The 16,536-nt window shown below is 41.3% G+C and overlaps 1 protein-coding gene across 5 annotated transcripts in view; it reads left to right on the plus strand.

Moving 5' to 3' along the window:
• The window catches only part of fhod3b (formin homology 2 domain containing 3b), a 607,059-nt gene that overhangs the window by 524,345 nt on the left and 66,178 nt on the right, over positions 1-16,536 (plus strand). For all 5 annotated transcript variants that reach the window (XM_048611383.1, XM_048611368.1, XM_048611373.1 and 2 more), the window contains 2 exons: positions 280-579; positions 1,807-2,690. In XM_048611383.1, coding sequence (XP_048467340.1) covers positions 280-579; positions 1,807-2,690 — 1,184 coding nt within the window. The remainder of the gene's footprint in view (positions 1-279; positions 580-1,806; positions 2,691-16,536) is intronic.

The following is a 16,536-nucleotide window of genomic DNA, read 5'->3' on the forward strand; positions in this document are numbered from 1 at the left end:
ATGCTCAAGAAAGAGGTATTAAAGTCGTTTGCCTTTATCAGCAACTTGGGTTAGTCTCATTCCCAAAAAGCAAACCTGGATAGGTCCAAACGTTTTGAGGTTAGTGTTTTCTGTTAATTGCAAAACTCCATTAAGGAGCTCAGCCTTTGCAGAGAAAAAACTGATGGTTTTCTTTCTCTTGTGGCAGTAAAACAGATGCTGAAACATACAAAACGGACATTGTGAAGTAATGTGACTTTAACAGTATCTAAGAATCCCTCCTCCTTCTGTTCCTGTTAGTCTCTGCCAGTGAGCAAGAGCCAGAGCCAAAGCCTGAGCCTGAGCCTGAGCCTGAACCAGAGCCTGACTCCGAAGTCGAACGTGAAACAGAGGTAGTTGCTGAGTCAGGACCTTCGGAGCTGGAGACTGGGCAGGGAGCTGATCGTGAGCCTGAAGAACATGCAATCCTGAGTGAGAAGGAGAGACAGAATGAAGAAGTGAATGAGAAAGATAACTGCTCAGCGTCCAGCATCTCGTCAGCCAGCAGCACTTTAGAAAGAGAAGAAAGGGAAGACAAAGTAACCAGCGACAATGAAACTGGTAACAACCACATTTTCTGTGAATCTGTCATACTACTGCACTGTGTTAACCAGCTCCGGGCAGCAATTAATAATTGCAGGTTGCTGCGATGTACTGAAATAGATAATTTACTGTGCAGCACTGCACACAATATGCTTCAACATAATTATATACCAGCTTTCATCGAATCAAATTAGTAGCTGTGAGTAACATGCAAGTTTTCTGTGCAGAGTAAACGGTTTCTGAAGGATATATCATAATGTTAATGTTTTCTTTGCGTTGATCTGTTAATCTCTCTGCTTTTTTCCTACTAAATGTATTAAGCATGCGTTTATAACGACGAATGAACAGGCTGAGTATCATAAATGACAACCGTGTGATTTTGATCCTGACCAAAACATACTAATGTATCAAAAACAATACTTCAGTTTCATAGCATCTGGGGATCTGAAAGCCCCAAGAGGAATGGAAGCGAAACATACAGTTCCCTATCTCAATTGTAGTGGGAGGGTAAGACGAGAAGGCTGTTAAAAAGACTTTTGGGATCATTAACTTCATAAATCAAAGTCAGAAGTCGCACGATGCCAGGTTGTAGCCCATCAGGTTTTTTTGAAATCGCAAACTTTCGGAGTGCTGGGCTCTGAAAGTTTGTGATTTCAAATAAACCTGTTGGACTATAAACTAGTTCCGTAAGACTTATGACATTGTCCACCCCAGTCCAACATCGGCACCTCCACGTCATTCACAGCCCTAGGCCTCCGATGCATAAGCAAAGAGGTTCTGCTAAATCCTTGGGACAGTTCTGAAGAAGGGTCTAGGCCCGAAACGTCAGCCTTTCTGCTCCTCTGATGCTGCTTGGCCTGCTGTGTTCATCCAGCTCTACACCTTGTTATCTCAGATTCTCCAGCATCTGCAGTTCCTACTGTCTCTGGATTGTCTCACTGTTCCTTTGTTAATGCGCTGCTGTAACCCATCATTCTCTTTTTAAAATAGAGTAGATTTATAATCATATAAGGTTTATAAGATTTAAGACAATAGATTACACTCCTGGAAAAAGATGAGGTTAAGAATTCCAATGATTCCTGCAGTAAGAAATCAGAACACATTAAGCTGTACACTGAATATAAGTGAAGCCAGTCTCCTAGCTTCATTTTGGAACAGGGAACAGTTGCAGTTCTAGCCCCACTTTATGGGAAAGTCACTACAGACCTCTAACTCTCATGCCTTTTTTCTTTACTTGGACAACAGGTAAATGGACGCAAAGCATTAAGGAGGTCAGTGTAAATGAGCAGTGCAGCAACATTCTCAATAACAAACGATTCATGCTGGACATGTTGTATGCGCAGAACAAAAAGACAGAAGATGGTGAGGAAACAGAGCTTGAGAGAAAAGAGGAGGAAAAACAAGAGTCCCTGGCCACTTTGGCCAGCCGCATCAGCATTCTCCAGGCCAGCAAACAGGCTTGTGAGGACAAAGTGAAAAAAATGGAGATTGACCATCTGGAGAACCACGGCAGTGTGAAAGCTTTCACTGACAAATTTAACAGCGGGGAGCTGAGTAAAGGGCCACCGTTGTCTGATTCTGAAATGACTGCTAAGGCTGTGGATAAAGTGGCTGCACAGCCAAAAAAGGAATCCGATTACATTTGGGATCAACTAATGGCCAATCCAAGGGAGCTAAAAATCAAAGATATAGACTTCACAGACTTGGAGGAGGATGACGATGTAGATGTGTTGGACATGGAGAACTTACTTAATTCTGGAGACGCAATAATTCCGCCACCACCCCCTCCCCCGCTTTCTTTTATGGGTTTGCCTCCCCCTCCGCCGCCCCCTTTATTGTACTGCCCACCTCCTCCCCCAGCACCCGGGGTGTCCACACCCCCACCTCCGCCTTTTGGCCTTCACCAAGCCGTGGGGTCGCCCCATCTGTCCAGGAGTGAGCCAACATTTATCAAGAAGAAGAAAACTATCAGGCTATTCTGGAATGAAGTCCGACCGATTAATTGGCAATACAAAAACCACAAGCGATGCCGAGAACCCCTCTGGACCCGCCTGGAGCCTGTCAAGTTGGACGTATCCAAACTGGAGCATCTGTTTGAATCAAAATCCAAGGAATTGCCAGTCACTAAGGTAATGAGCAGTTATAACACACTAGAAAAATTCTTTAGAGGGTATTAATGTAATGGAAAAGGTATCAACAAACCTGAAGAATGTTAGTATAAATAGCAATGTCAGGTGTTAGCTTTCAGTGAGAAGAATGAGGAGATCACCTTTTTGAGAAGTGGGTCTGAATAGGGCTACGGTGCAAAGCGATTTGTAGATGAAAATGCAAATTGTTAAAGGTAGCGATGCGTGTTAATCAATTAAAGCACAAACAAACCACTGGGGTTCGTTTTTGTGTGGAATAAAATTCAAAAGTAGAGATGTCCAGTTAAAATTATATGTAACCTTAGATATGTCATACTTGGACTGCTATGTACAGCTCTGGTCACCATATTATGAACGTGTGAATTAGAAGTGAGAGAAGGTCAATTGGCCCCTCGAGCCTGCTCTGTCATGGCTGATCTGATTGAGGCCTCAACTCCATTTTGCTCCTTACTCCTTATACCCACCCTTTGAATATTTGTTAAAAAAGAAATCATCTAACTGTGCTTAAGAATATTCAATGACCCTGCTTCCAGCATATGCTGAGGAAAAAAATTCCACAGACTCTCAACTGTCAGAGAAAAATGTTCTCATCTTTCTTAAATGAGAGACTCTTTAGTTTCAAGCTGTGACGTCTAGTTCTGGTCTCTCTCTCACATGAGGAAACAACCTTTCAACATTTGTTTTGTCCTCACCTTTTAGGATCTTGTAAACCTCCATGAGATCACTTCTCAATGTTCTAAATACCTATGATACAGGACAACCTGTCCAACCTTTCACGCTGTGATGAACCCTACATCCCACAAGTCAGTAGAATGATCTTTCTCTGGATTGTGTATTAGAAAAATGATGTAGAAGCACTGGGAAATAGTACATGAGAGAGACCGGGAAGACACAGTCACCCCTAACCTTCTATATTCCAGGGAATACATGTCTAGTGTTTGCAATGACTCCAAATAACCTAGTCCTTGGAAACCTGGTGAATCTTTGTGACATTCATTCCAAGGTTTGATATTTAACCCATTGCATTCAAAACCAAGTTGGGGGAGAACAGTTCCTAATAAGTCATAATTAGAAAAACTTCGACCTTCCTGACATCTCTACTCTCTACACCTCCCAGCACCATTGTCCTGCAAAGTGAAGGAGAGTAGTAACCATTAGTTGCTAACAATTTTGCTAGTTTTGGTCCTTTGGGAACAATGTGAAGAACCTATCCAAATGAGTCGAAATTAGACCTTGAATTGTATTGCAGCAGTCATGCATGTCACCTCTGTGGGCTAGCTTTAAATCCAGAGCCCAGTTGTGAACTGGAACTTTTCCAATTCACACTGCCAATCAGCAGGCAAGTCTTTCAATATTTTATGTAACACATAATATTGAAAGAGTGTAAGAAAATGGTTACTTCTCACACATATTTAATTTTTACTTTATTATATGCATTATAGGATACTTGTGATGTTTATTCATGGTCTTTCAATGAGGAGATGTGTTAGGAATGAATAGTGCAGTGCCTCATTCTTTAATATCTATATAATGTTTGCAGGGACATGTTATGGTCAATTTTTATAAGTTATTGGTTGACCATCAGCCTAAATATCATGAGATAGTGGGAACTGCTGATGTTGGAGAATCTGATATAACAAGGTGTAGAGCTGGATGAACACAGCAGGCCAAGCAGCATCAGAGGAGCAGGAAAGCGGCGTTTCGGGTTTAGACCCTTCTTCAGATTTCTGATGCTGCTTGGCCTGCTGTGTTCATCCAGCTCTACACCTTGTTATATCAGCCTAAGTATCATGTCATTTCTGGGCACTGCACTTCAGGAAGGTTGGCAAGTTCTTGGCGAGAATGCAGAGATTTTCTCGGATTATACTGGGAATGGGGGATTTCAGTTCCATGAAAATATGCAGGATGACAGTATTGATCCAAAAGCAGAGCAGATTATGGGTAGATTTTATAAAGGTGGTGAAATTTGTGCACAATTTACTGCTTACATGGCAGAAGCAATATTATCAAAGGATGCAGATTTGAGGTAATTTTGAAAAGAGGCGGGGATTTAATTTTTGTTTTTTTATACTGAGAAATATGATTTATAATACAATGTAAGAATGGGAAAGTGGAAATAGGTTTGATAATATTTTTCCCAATTTGAATTGGGGCAATTTATTACTCTGGGAAAAGAGCAGGTGAGTGGGACCATAATGATCTGGCAACAGCACAATGAGCTGAATAGTCTGTTTCTGTGCTATAATATTCAACGATTAACAGTAATGCTGAAGTTGCACCACAGTAACTGGATTCTTGTCAGTGTCATTATGTGATGCATAACTCAAAAATGGGAGTTGTACTACAAATTGCACATTGTTGTATGTGGCACTGAGGTTTTGGAACAAAGGAACTCTGTTGCATAGGTATACGGAGAGTGGCATGTAGCTCCATTCCTCGGGCAGATAAACCTTGTAACACACGTGTCTCCTTTCTGTCAGGATTATAAAATTACCCGTGTCTTCAAGGTGTCAGTAGACTCATGACAACTAGATGAGTTTTTAACTAAGTGTATGTGCCATCACTAAGACTGCTTATGTCGACCTCCTGAATGCAACATGGCTCCAAACTTTCCACAACTCAACAGCTGCTGAAACCCTCATTCCTTTGTTACCTCTGAGACTTGACCGGTTAATGCTCTTGTGACTTACTTCCCATGCTCTAACCTCCATGAACTTGAAGTGATTCAAAAATCTGCGGTTCTTGTCCTTAAATGGTGGAGGATGCCAGTTTGAAAGTTAGTGCTGAAGGAATTTTGGTCAGTTACTACAGTGGATCTTGCAGATGGTTTACGCTAGTACCACCAGTAGAATAGAGTGAGTACATGCTGAATGTGGTGGATAGGGTGCCAATCAAGCAGCATGCTTTCTTCAGGAATATTTTGAGCTCCTTGTGTGTTATTGAAGACACGTTGATTCACTCTAGTGAGTATTCCATCCCACTTCTAACTTGTGCCTTGTAGTTGCTGGACCAGCTTTGGAAATCAGGCGGTGAGTTGCTCACCAGAGAAGTTCCAGTCTCTGATTTGCTCTTGTGACTACATTATTTATGACTATTCTGTTTCAAGTTTCTGGTCAATGATAAACCCTAAAGTGATTTTCGTGGGGAGTTCAGCAATAGTGATGCTGTTGATTGTCAAGAGAAATGGTTAAATTCCCTCTTGTTGGAGATGGTTGTTTCCTGGCATTAGTGTGGTATGAATGTAACTTACTTCTTGCTAGCCCAAGCCTGATTGTTATCCATATCTCGCTGCATTTTGACTTGGACTGCTTTTGTCTCTGAGGAGTTGCAAATGGAACTAAACGTCGTGCAATCATCAACAAGCATCCTCACTTCTGACTTTATCATGGAGAGAGGGGGATTCAAGCAGTTGAAGATATTTGAGCCTAGGACCCCACACTCAGGAACTCCTGTAGTGATGTTCTCGGACTGAGATGATTGACATCACAATAATCATCTTGGGAGTTTGATATGACCCCCAACTAGTGGAGAAAGTTTCCTCAGTTCCTATTTGCTTCAGATTTGCTAATGAACCGTGATTCCACATTCGAACAAATGCTGCATCGATGCTGAAAGCAGTCACTCTCACCTCACCTCACCTCTTGTATTTGGCTGTTTTGTCCATGATTGGACCAGGGCAGTGATAAGGTCATGAACTGGGTGGCCCTGATGAATTCCAATCCGAGCATTAGTGAACAGGTTAGTGCTGCATAAGTGTCACTTGATAGCACTGTGAATGACACATTATTGAAGAAAGGTAAGTCATCATTCCAAAAGCACAATTATTCCGTGTTAATTCACACTAACACAACTATTCATGAAAGCACACAGTGTAATGCTAATTTTCAGTGTAAATGATTGACCTAATTTAGCCATTTTGATGTTAGATCCCAAATCTCCATGCAGTTTCAGATTGATCAGGTGAAAGCTCCACTGAACATTCCACCTTTTATTTAAGATAGCTCTCGATTCCATGTAACCAGTCAAAGAATCTGATGCTCCTACTGTTATGATTATTCAGCTGGGAGTACTTTTAAGCTTCATATTTTAAGCACAGCAGGACCCAAAGTCATATTTCTCATGAATTTTGTTTTCCATTACTTCTCCTCGCAGAGGTCTACAATATATTTTCTGCATCTTTTTGGATGCATTTTTACTGCACCAAAATGAGTTGCATGAAAAAAGGCAGCAACCATAAATGCTATGCCGAATGTGCATATTTTATTCCTGGATAGGTTCAAATATTTAACTGTCGTGCATAGAAAACCTTGCATTTCTAGGTACTTGATCATCACCTAATGCCAATGAAATTCACAGCAAATTTAGGCCACACTTGAGACTGGTACAAACTTCATTTTGACTTGTGGTTTGTGACAGTTGGTGAAATTTGGAGCCATTCACTTATCCTGCAGAGGACAGCTGATACAGATAAAGGAGAACTCGCATTGTTGGAATGGCAGCTGGTCTTTTGAGATTGGCGTGGAAGGCCAAGTAGGTTTAATCTGCAAATAATCCACACGATATGCCCATGAGATGTTTACTACTAACTGGATATAAAAGTAGATTAATGCTGCATTTTGTGGCACTGTGTTCTCCCTTTTGACAAACGCAACAGCCATTCTAAACAGTTTCAATTCAAGTACATTCTTACATTTAAAACCTAAAACTGAAATACTTCAGATGTTGGAAATCAGCAATAAGATCAGAAAATAATAGAAATGCTGATTCTATCCAACAGCATGTGAGAATGAAAAAGAGACCGAATTAAAGTTTCGGATCAGTGAGATGATCTAAACAGATATCCACCTGAAACAGTTACTCTGTGTCTGTCTCTACAGGCGCTGCCTGGACCTGCTGAGCATTTGCGGTTTTCATTTTAAAACCTTCATGCATTACATGAATCCCTCAGGCTGTCGCAGTGGGAGCTTGGCTTTATTGCAGGGATAAATATATTATATACAAGAACATTTAGCCTAATTGACCATAATAGATTCAAGATGGCAAATAATCATTTCAGTCTTTCAACTTAGCCAGTCTCTAGACCTACAATACAAAAGATGTGGTTCAGTTATCTCCAGTAGGAACCCTTCTAATTTACCTATTTTGATTCCCCCTCATGGCAATAATCTTTATTATTACACGCGTTTTAGAAGTTTTGGACCAGATTGGTCCGAAGATCTCATCGATGCGTGTTGGAATTATTTCTACTTGTTTAGGCTGTGAATGCTTTAGGTGAGGATGACAGGACACTTGGACCATGGTGAACAATGGGGTTCATGATGCCTTTAAGAATTGGAACCAAAGCATTGAGGCTAAAATGGAGAAACAATTGATGAGGAAGGTGAACCAGCCCGTATATGAATTCAATTTCAAATCGGGTACAAAAATAGTAGAGAGGGAAAGAAAAATGACATGGAGAGAGAAAGAGATTGAATGAGACAGGAAAGGCAAACAAAACATTTTTAAAAAAAATAAAATGTTACTTTTTTTTATAATCTCCAGCAGCAACTCATAACCTGAGAAATGTGACTGCACACTTAGTATTGTTCTCTTTATGTGCATGAGAAGTTGGGAATCCCTAACACTCTTCACATTATTAAAGTGGTAGCTATGTTTATGATCACTACACTGAACTTCCTGTGGTGGGTTTAATGCAGGATTAAATTGCAAATCCATGAAAATAATGGGGTGATTAAGGATGAGATGCTATGTTAACAGTATTAGAGGTGGAGCTGCACAAATCAGCTGGCAATTTGTGATGGACACCATTGTCTGGACATTTCTTCCTCTCCAAGTTTGCTGGCTGTTTTCTGCATTAACAACAGTGAATATCATTGACATTTTGTAAACATGGGCCAGGATATTCAGGATCAGTGCCAGATTTTAACCTGAGATTTTGAAAAGCTTTAACCTTATCAGTAAGCATCATGATCTGTATGAAAAAGTTTAAAATTATTGTGTATTATTCAGATTAGTGCTCCCTTTCATAATTTGTGTTACAGGAAACTCAATAGACGTTAATTTAGGGAGTTTGATATCTGTACTGGTTAGATCTCAGCTGGAATACCGTGCACAATTTGGCATGCTACACCATAGAAAGGATGTGAATGCACTGGAAAAACTGCAGAAGAGGTTTCCAAAATTGGTTCCAGGAATAAAACTGTTTAGTTATGAGGGAAGATTAGAGAAGTTGGGAATCCTTGGAGAGGAGATGGCAAAGAGAAGATTTGATAGAAGCTTTCCAACTCAGGAAGCGGGTAGGAGTCTGGACTGAGTAGACAGGGGAACAGGGTCTAGGCCCGAAATGTCAGCTTTCCTGCTTCTCTGACGCTGCTTGGCCTGCTGTGTTCATCCAGCTCTACACCTTGTTATATCGGGGAACAAACTATTCCTGCTTGTGACAGGATTGAGCACTAGGGGGCATAGTGTTAGTGTTTGTAATTGAGGCAATGAGAACTCTTTTTGTGCAATGAGGAGTTAGTCTTTACTGCACTGCTTGTGGAGACAGAATCATTGGGGAATTCAAAAGGGCATTAGATTACTTTTGTCAAAACAACATGCAAGATAATGGGAAAAAGGCAGGAGCTTGGCATTAAATTAAAATGCTCAAAGTTGGTGCTGACCAGATGGGCTGAATGGTCTCCATAACAATTCTGTAATTTTGTATACTGTTATTCCTAATTTGATATATTCATCACAGTACTGGTGTAAAGATATTAGAATTTAACAGTCAATATTGTTGCAAAGGCGGAGGATTAATCTGTTCAGTTCTCAAATTCCTTTGTAAAATATTGTACTCTTCCTCTGCAATATCAAACGAGTTATTGATTATAAAAGTAATGTTTTGTCATTAGACTGCATGTTACCTTTTGCAGATTAGCTCCTACATCTCGGCAAGTTAGAAGCTGAAAGCTTATGTGTTTGTTGCCCTTTTCTTGCCATTCTTGGTGTACATCTATGTTTGCTCAGGATTTATGCTGGAAATAATGTCATCCATCTGTCTTGAAGGTTACCCATTTAGCAGTACTCCAAACAGCAATATCTTTGAGTCCATCATAATACATAATACTTCCAGTAACAACTTTCATTATATAGCACACTTCGCATAGTAAAATGCCCCAAGGTGCTTAACAGCAATACCAATAACTTTTCTTGCTTTTTTTAGTTGATGCTGAGCTACAGAAGAGTGACCAAAAGTTTGATCAAAGAAAGAGAATTCTTAGGAGGATGCTGAAAGAGAAAACAGAAGAGAAATGTAGGAAGTGGAAAGGTTTACACGTGGTTTGAATGCTTAGGACCAGTATGGTTTAAAACAGACCGCCAATGTGCAGGAAGCCAAAATTGACAAAGTACTAAGATATGTAAACTTCTTCAGCCTGAGAGTGGTGAATCTCTGGAATTCACTGCCACAGAAGGCTGTGGAGGCCAGCTCATTGAGTACATTTAAGACTGAGATAGATAGGTTCTTGATTATCAAGGGTTACAGGGAAAAAGCGGGAGAATGTGGTTGAGGAACTTATCAGCCATGATTGAATGGCGGAGCAGACTCGATGGGCCGAATGGCCTAATTTCTGCTCCTTTGTCTTATGGTCTTATGTAGAGCTAGAGAATGGTGCACAGACTGGGAGGGGTAAATGACTGAGGAATTCAATTAAACGAGGTTGATAAGTTGGAGACGCTGTCTGACCAGGAGCCACTGAAAGTCAAAAAGCGGCGAGGATAGATACGATTTGGAGGGAGTTAAGATACAGGCCGTACAATTTGGGGAGGGCAAACAAAGCAAGGGAATACACAATTAACACGGGAGCTATTGAGAGCAATAGAGGAAGTGAGAGACCTTGAAGCATATGTTAAAAGGTACCTGAAGATGGCACTAGAGGTAGATAAGCTGAGAGAGAAGGCATATGGATGCTTTGTTCATTGAGAATGATCTTGAATACAAGAGCAAAAGGTTGTAATTGTGAAATGATGTAATTCACTGGTTAGGCCACAGCTGGAGTTGTGAATACAATTCTGATCACCATATTACAGGAAAGACATGGTTGCTTGAGAGAGTACAAAGGAGATTTACAAGAATGTTGTCAGGGCTTGAAACTTCAAGCTATGAGGAAAGATTGGATAGGCTAGGGTTAATTTCCTCAGAACAGAAGAGGCTGACTTAGTTAAGGCTATGAAATAATGAGGAGATAGTGAGAACTGCAGATGCTGGAGTCAGAGTCAACACAGCATGGAGCTGGAGGAATACAGCAGGTCAGGCGCATCAGAGGGGTAGGAAAGCTGACGTTTCGGGACGCTTCTGATGACTGACCCAGAACGTTGACTTTCCTTCTCTGATGCTGCCTGACCTGTGTTCCTCCAGCTTCACACTTGAAATAATGAGGAGCTTAGATGGGGGGTGTTGGGGGTGAGGGGTGGTGTAGACCCATTTCCCTTTATGGAAAGGTCATTTACCAGGCAGCACAGATTTAAGGTGATTGGAGGGGACATGAGTAAAATATTTTCCCCAGGGGCTAATGGTTGCCTGGAATCTGCTGCCAGGTTTGGTGGTTAAGGTGAAATCCCTGAACTCATCTAAATGGAACCTGGATCTGCACCTGAAGTTCTGTAGTCTACAGGTACTGGACGGTGAAATTAGAATGAGTGTCTAGTTTATTCAGCTTGGGTGTGGAAATGATGGGCTGAATGGCTTCTTTCTGTGCTGTAACTTTTCTATGGTTCTAATTTTGGGTGGAAGATTGTATCTGAAAGTGTATCAAGGTAGCATGCAGTTAAAATATGAACATAGAATTATCAGCACACAATGAGGTTGTTTGGCTCATTTCTTCTGTCCCTGTTTTCGAAAGGAGTTACAAATGAGTCCTGCAAAGTTTCCTCTTCAGTAGAGATCCAAGTTCCTTCTGAATCCACTTCTGCCACCCTTTTTCAGGAAGGGCATTCCATATCATCACTTGTATCAGAGATAGTAGGAACTGCAGATGCTGGAGAATCCGAGACAACAAGGTGCAGGGCTGGATGAACACAGCAGGCCAAGCAGCATCATAGGAGCAGAAAGGCTGACATTTCAGGCCTAGACCCTTCATCAGAAATGACCTTCTTCAGACCCTTCTTCTTCTGATGAAGGGTCTAGGCCCGAAACGTCAGCCTTTCTGCTCCTATGATGCTGCTTGGCCTGCTGTGTTCATCCAGCCCTGCACCTTGTTGTCCCATATCATCACTTGTTGGTTTAAAGAAAATAAGTTCTCATCTCCTTTCTGACTGCTTTTTTAATTTTTTTTTAACACTGTGACCTCAGCTCCACCAGTAGAAATTAATTTTCCCTAACTGCTTTGAAACTACCTCATACTTTTGAAAGACTGTGTATTAGTTTTTACTTTAAAGTAGAACAATCTCACTTTCCTGATCTCTCCAGATTACTGAAAAACCTTATCCTTCATACTGTTCTACAAAAACTCCTGTACACCTACTTCAAGGCCTTGACATCTTTTCTAAAGTCAGGTAGTTACAATTGAGATAACAAGCTCCAGTGAATCTCTAACCAATGATTACTATCAATTTAACACAAACTATCTCCATCGCAAAGTTCTTGCGAACAATGCCTACATCCCAATTATGACGATGAAACCAGTTAGCTATTGACCCTGTTGGAAATCCTTCCAAAAAAGTGAAAGCTAGATTCATCAGACTTAATAAAGGAAGAGGATTTCACAAATTGTGCTGACTGTTCTAATCAACTATTTCCATGTGTCCAGTCTCTCTGTCCTAATAACAGATTCCAGCAGCTTCCTCTCAGCTGGTAACATAGGGAGATCTTGCTCAAACTATGCAAGGTACTAGTCCAAGCACAGCTGGAGTCTGTAACAGTATTGGTCCCCTTATCCAGGGAGATCTAGATACTGGCAAGGAGGCAGATTAGGTTCACCCAGCTGATACCAGATGTGGAGAAAACTGTCTTATGAGAAGATGTTGAGTTGATTGGGCCTGTACTCATTAGAATACAGAAAAACACAAGGCAACCTTATTGAAATATACAAGATTCTTCAGGGACTTGACCACATAGATGCAGAAAGGTTGTTTCCCCTAGATGGAGAGTCTAGGCCAGAGAGCATACCCCCTGAGTAAGGGGGTATCCAGTTAGGATAGGGATGACGAGCAACTTCTTTTTCCAGGGTAGTAAATCTGTGGAATTCTTTACCACTGAGCGCTGTTGAGCTTGGGTCATTAAGTATATTCAAGATTGAAAGAGATGGATTTTTAATCATTAAGGCAATCAAAGGTTATGGGGGAAAAGGCAGGAAAATGGAGTTAAATATTATCAGACCAGCCATGACCTAATTGAATAATGGAGAGGTTTTGTTGGCTGAGTGGCCTAATTTCTGTTCCTATGTCTTACGGTCTTTTAGTCTTAAGATGACGGGTTACCTGATTTTATTCTCTCAACTTTGTTCTTCCAATTCCTGCACTTTGCAAACTTGTGATGGAACAGGAAGCAAAGTTAAAGTAGCCATAGCCTTAACAGACCGTGGGGCTGTGCTCTCATGAGAGACAGACATCTGGCGGTAGTTTAACCCGAGGGTCACCGCACCTCAGGAGAGGTTGGGAAGGAGAATTCTTCATGGTAACCTCAGCCTGTGTAGGACTGGAACCAATGCTGTTGGCATCATTCTGTATTGTAAACCAGGCATCTAATCGACTAAGCTAAACCGACTCCTCTGCAAGTACCCACACACATTAGGTCAGATGTTTTTGGAAGCAATGAACAAAGCATGCCAGCTGTTCATTGACCCTGCATTTGCCTATAAATGTTCAATGGGCTTTTGCATGGCATGTTACTGTCAGCCAAACAGCTTGGTGCCATAACTCTGTCTACTCTGAACCAACCAAATTGAAAAATCATTGATCAGCAGCTAAATCAGGAAGTTAGGATAGTCTATTAAATGCAAAATTGGGTGTAAAAGTAAAACACAATGGAGAAGGAAAGTAAGAGGGGTAAGAGACGAAGAAAAAGTTTGGAAAGTATCTTTTTAAATCTCTAACATTAATTAAAATACAAAGGAATGAGACTTCATATAATAAAGATTTATTGTCAGAGAAGTTGTTTGTTGGTATTTTTTGTTTTTATTCATTTGTGTGATGAGGGTGTTGCTGGCTAGGACAGCATTGGTGGCCCATCAGTTAAGAGTCAATCACATTGCTGTGGGCCTGGAGTCACATGTATGTCAGACCAGGTAAGGATAGCAATTTCCTTCCCTAAAGGGCATTAGTGAGTCAGATGGGTTATTCCAGCAATCGACATGGATTCATGGTCATCATTAGACAGACAATTCCAGATTTGTTTTTTGTTTAAATTGAATTCAAATCCCACTACCTGCAGTGGTGGGATTTGAACCTGGGTCCCCTGGAACATTATCTGGGTCTCTGTATTAACATTTCAGCAATAATACCACTAGGCCATTACTTCCCTCCTATTAAAAGGACACTTGTGCTGGAATAGACAAGCCCAAACTTTTTTAATGATGAAGTTAATTCATGCTGACAATGTCAATAGAGTAATGTTGCAGATTCAATACATTTGAATGGATAGCCAGAAAATAATATTTTTGTGCATGTGGGACAGCAGCGATAGTAGGAACTGCCGATGCTGGAGAATCTGAGATAACAAGGTGTAGAGCTGGATGAACACAGCAGGCCGAGCAGGAAAGCAGACGTTTCGAGTCTGGACCCTTCGAGACCGCTTTGTGAAACACCTATGCTCAGTTCGTGACAAACGACTGCACCTCCCAGCCACAAACCATTTCAACTCCCCCTCCCACTCCTTGGATGACATGTCCATCCTGGGCCGCCTCCAGTGCCACAACGATGCCTCCCGAAGGTTGTAGGAACAGCACCACCTCTTTCGCTTGGGAACCCTGCAGCCCAATGGCAGCAATGTGGACTTCACAAGCTTCAAAATCTCCCCACCCCAGACCGCATCCCAAAACCAGCCCAGCTCGTCCCCACCTCCCTAACCTGTCCTTCCTTTCTCCCATCTATCCACTCCTCCCACCTCAACCCCCACCTCCACCTCCTACCTACCAGCCTCATCCCCACCTCCTTGACCTGTCCAGCTTCCCTCGACTGACCAACCCCACCCTAACTCCCTACCTACACTCACTTTTACTGGCTCCATCCCCGCCTCCTTGACCTGTCTGTCGTCTCTCCAGCTATCTGCTCCTTTATCCATCTTCCATTCGCCTCCACCTCTCTCCCTATTTATTTCAGAATCCCCTTCCCCTCCCCCATTTCTGAAGAAGGATCCAGACCCGAAACGTCAGCTTTCCTGCTCCTCTGATGCTGCTTGGCCTGCTGTGTTCATCCAGCTCTACATCTTGTTACCTGGGACAGCAGTGTGTTTGTGTCCAACTACTATTTCGGTAGAGGTTGCTGTTTGATTTGTACATAAATAACGGTGAGCTTTGTTTATCTCTGCTATTGTCACCATTATTCATGCAGCCTGTTTTGGCCAATTTATCAAAGTTGCTACTACTGGGAAAGAGGAATATTTGAAAGAATGTGTGATACAATGCAAAGATTCTTTGTTTGGGGAGGTGCAACAGTGAAAGGTGGAAAGGCATATGTGACTGACAACTTAATTTAAGATCAGATCTTCAGAATTTTGTGAAGCTTTCTTTGCACAGCTGTAACCAATTTTATATCTGTAACAGCCTTCAATGAGTTGTACAAATTGCCATTGTAAGCATGCCCTATCACTGCTAACTTTCAAGAGCCTTTTTGCGCAATTAAAAAATGAGCACCAGTAACAAATAGCTTTTGAAATACTTTTACTCCTAGCATGGAGTCCCCTTTTTTTTTCCCTTTCAAGTTCATTTTTGGTGCAATATTGGTGTAGACCAACATCTGCACTGTAATTACAGGCTTCGGATATTCCTGTACTCTGAGAGAGTGTGTTTATTACTCCTCAAGAGGCATACCCAGAACAATAAAAATGAAGGAACATTGTTATAGTTTCGACCCACAGCATGGGTTTGACTTAAATAAAATGTTCAAATGGTTCCACGTGATGTATATCAGACAACAGTTTGCTTTTGTAATGCCAAACAATTGTTAGACATGTGTGCAATGAACACATCCGATACATTGAAATACATTGGCAACTGTTTCAAAGATAACTCTAACAAACCAAGCAGAGATGGCAAAATTCCTGTGGTTTGTTGTCTATAACTGGGAATAAAAGATAATTAAAAGTGAGTTTATTGCAAGGTTTTTTCAACGATATACCTCTGCTCTTTTACTCTAGGTGACTTAGCTTTACAATGATGTTTAATATCGAGTTCCAAAGCTTCACAGGTTTCTATTTAAAAATTTTCAAATTAAATTGGCTTCACTCTAATACCTAACTGCAAAATTTTTTTTGTACTCTTTTTTAAAAAAAAAACCTGGGTTCAAATGAAGCTCTGGTGTAAAAACCCTAATCAGCGGCTAGATGCTTTGGAAGACTTTCCTGGGAAGAGTTTCTGACTTTTCCAACCTTTTGGAATTTCACAGGCTTATCGCAGAGCTGCACAGCATGAAACAGACCCTGCAGTCCAGCTCATCCATGCCAACCAGATATCCTAAATTATTCACATCCCATTGCCAGCATTTGGCTCAGATCCCTCTTAGCCCTTCCTATTCATATACCCTTCTGCATGCCTTTTAAATATTGTAATTGTATCAGTCTCCACCACTTCCTCTGGCAGCTCATTCCATACACACATCACCCTCTGTGTGGAAAGAGTTGCCCCTTAGGTCC

This window comes from Rhincodon typus, chromosome 2 (assembly GCF_021869965.1).
Source record: "Rhincodon typus isolate 14 chromosome 2, sRhiTyp1.1, whole genome shotgun sequence".
NCBI classification, from domain to species: Eukaryota; Metazoa; Chordata; class Chondrichthyes; order Orectolobiformes; family Rhincodontidae; genus Rhincodon; species Rhincodon typus.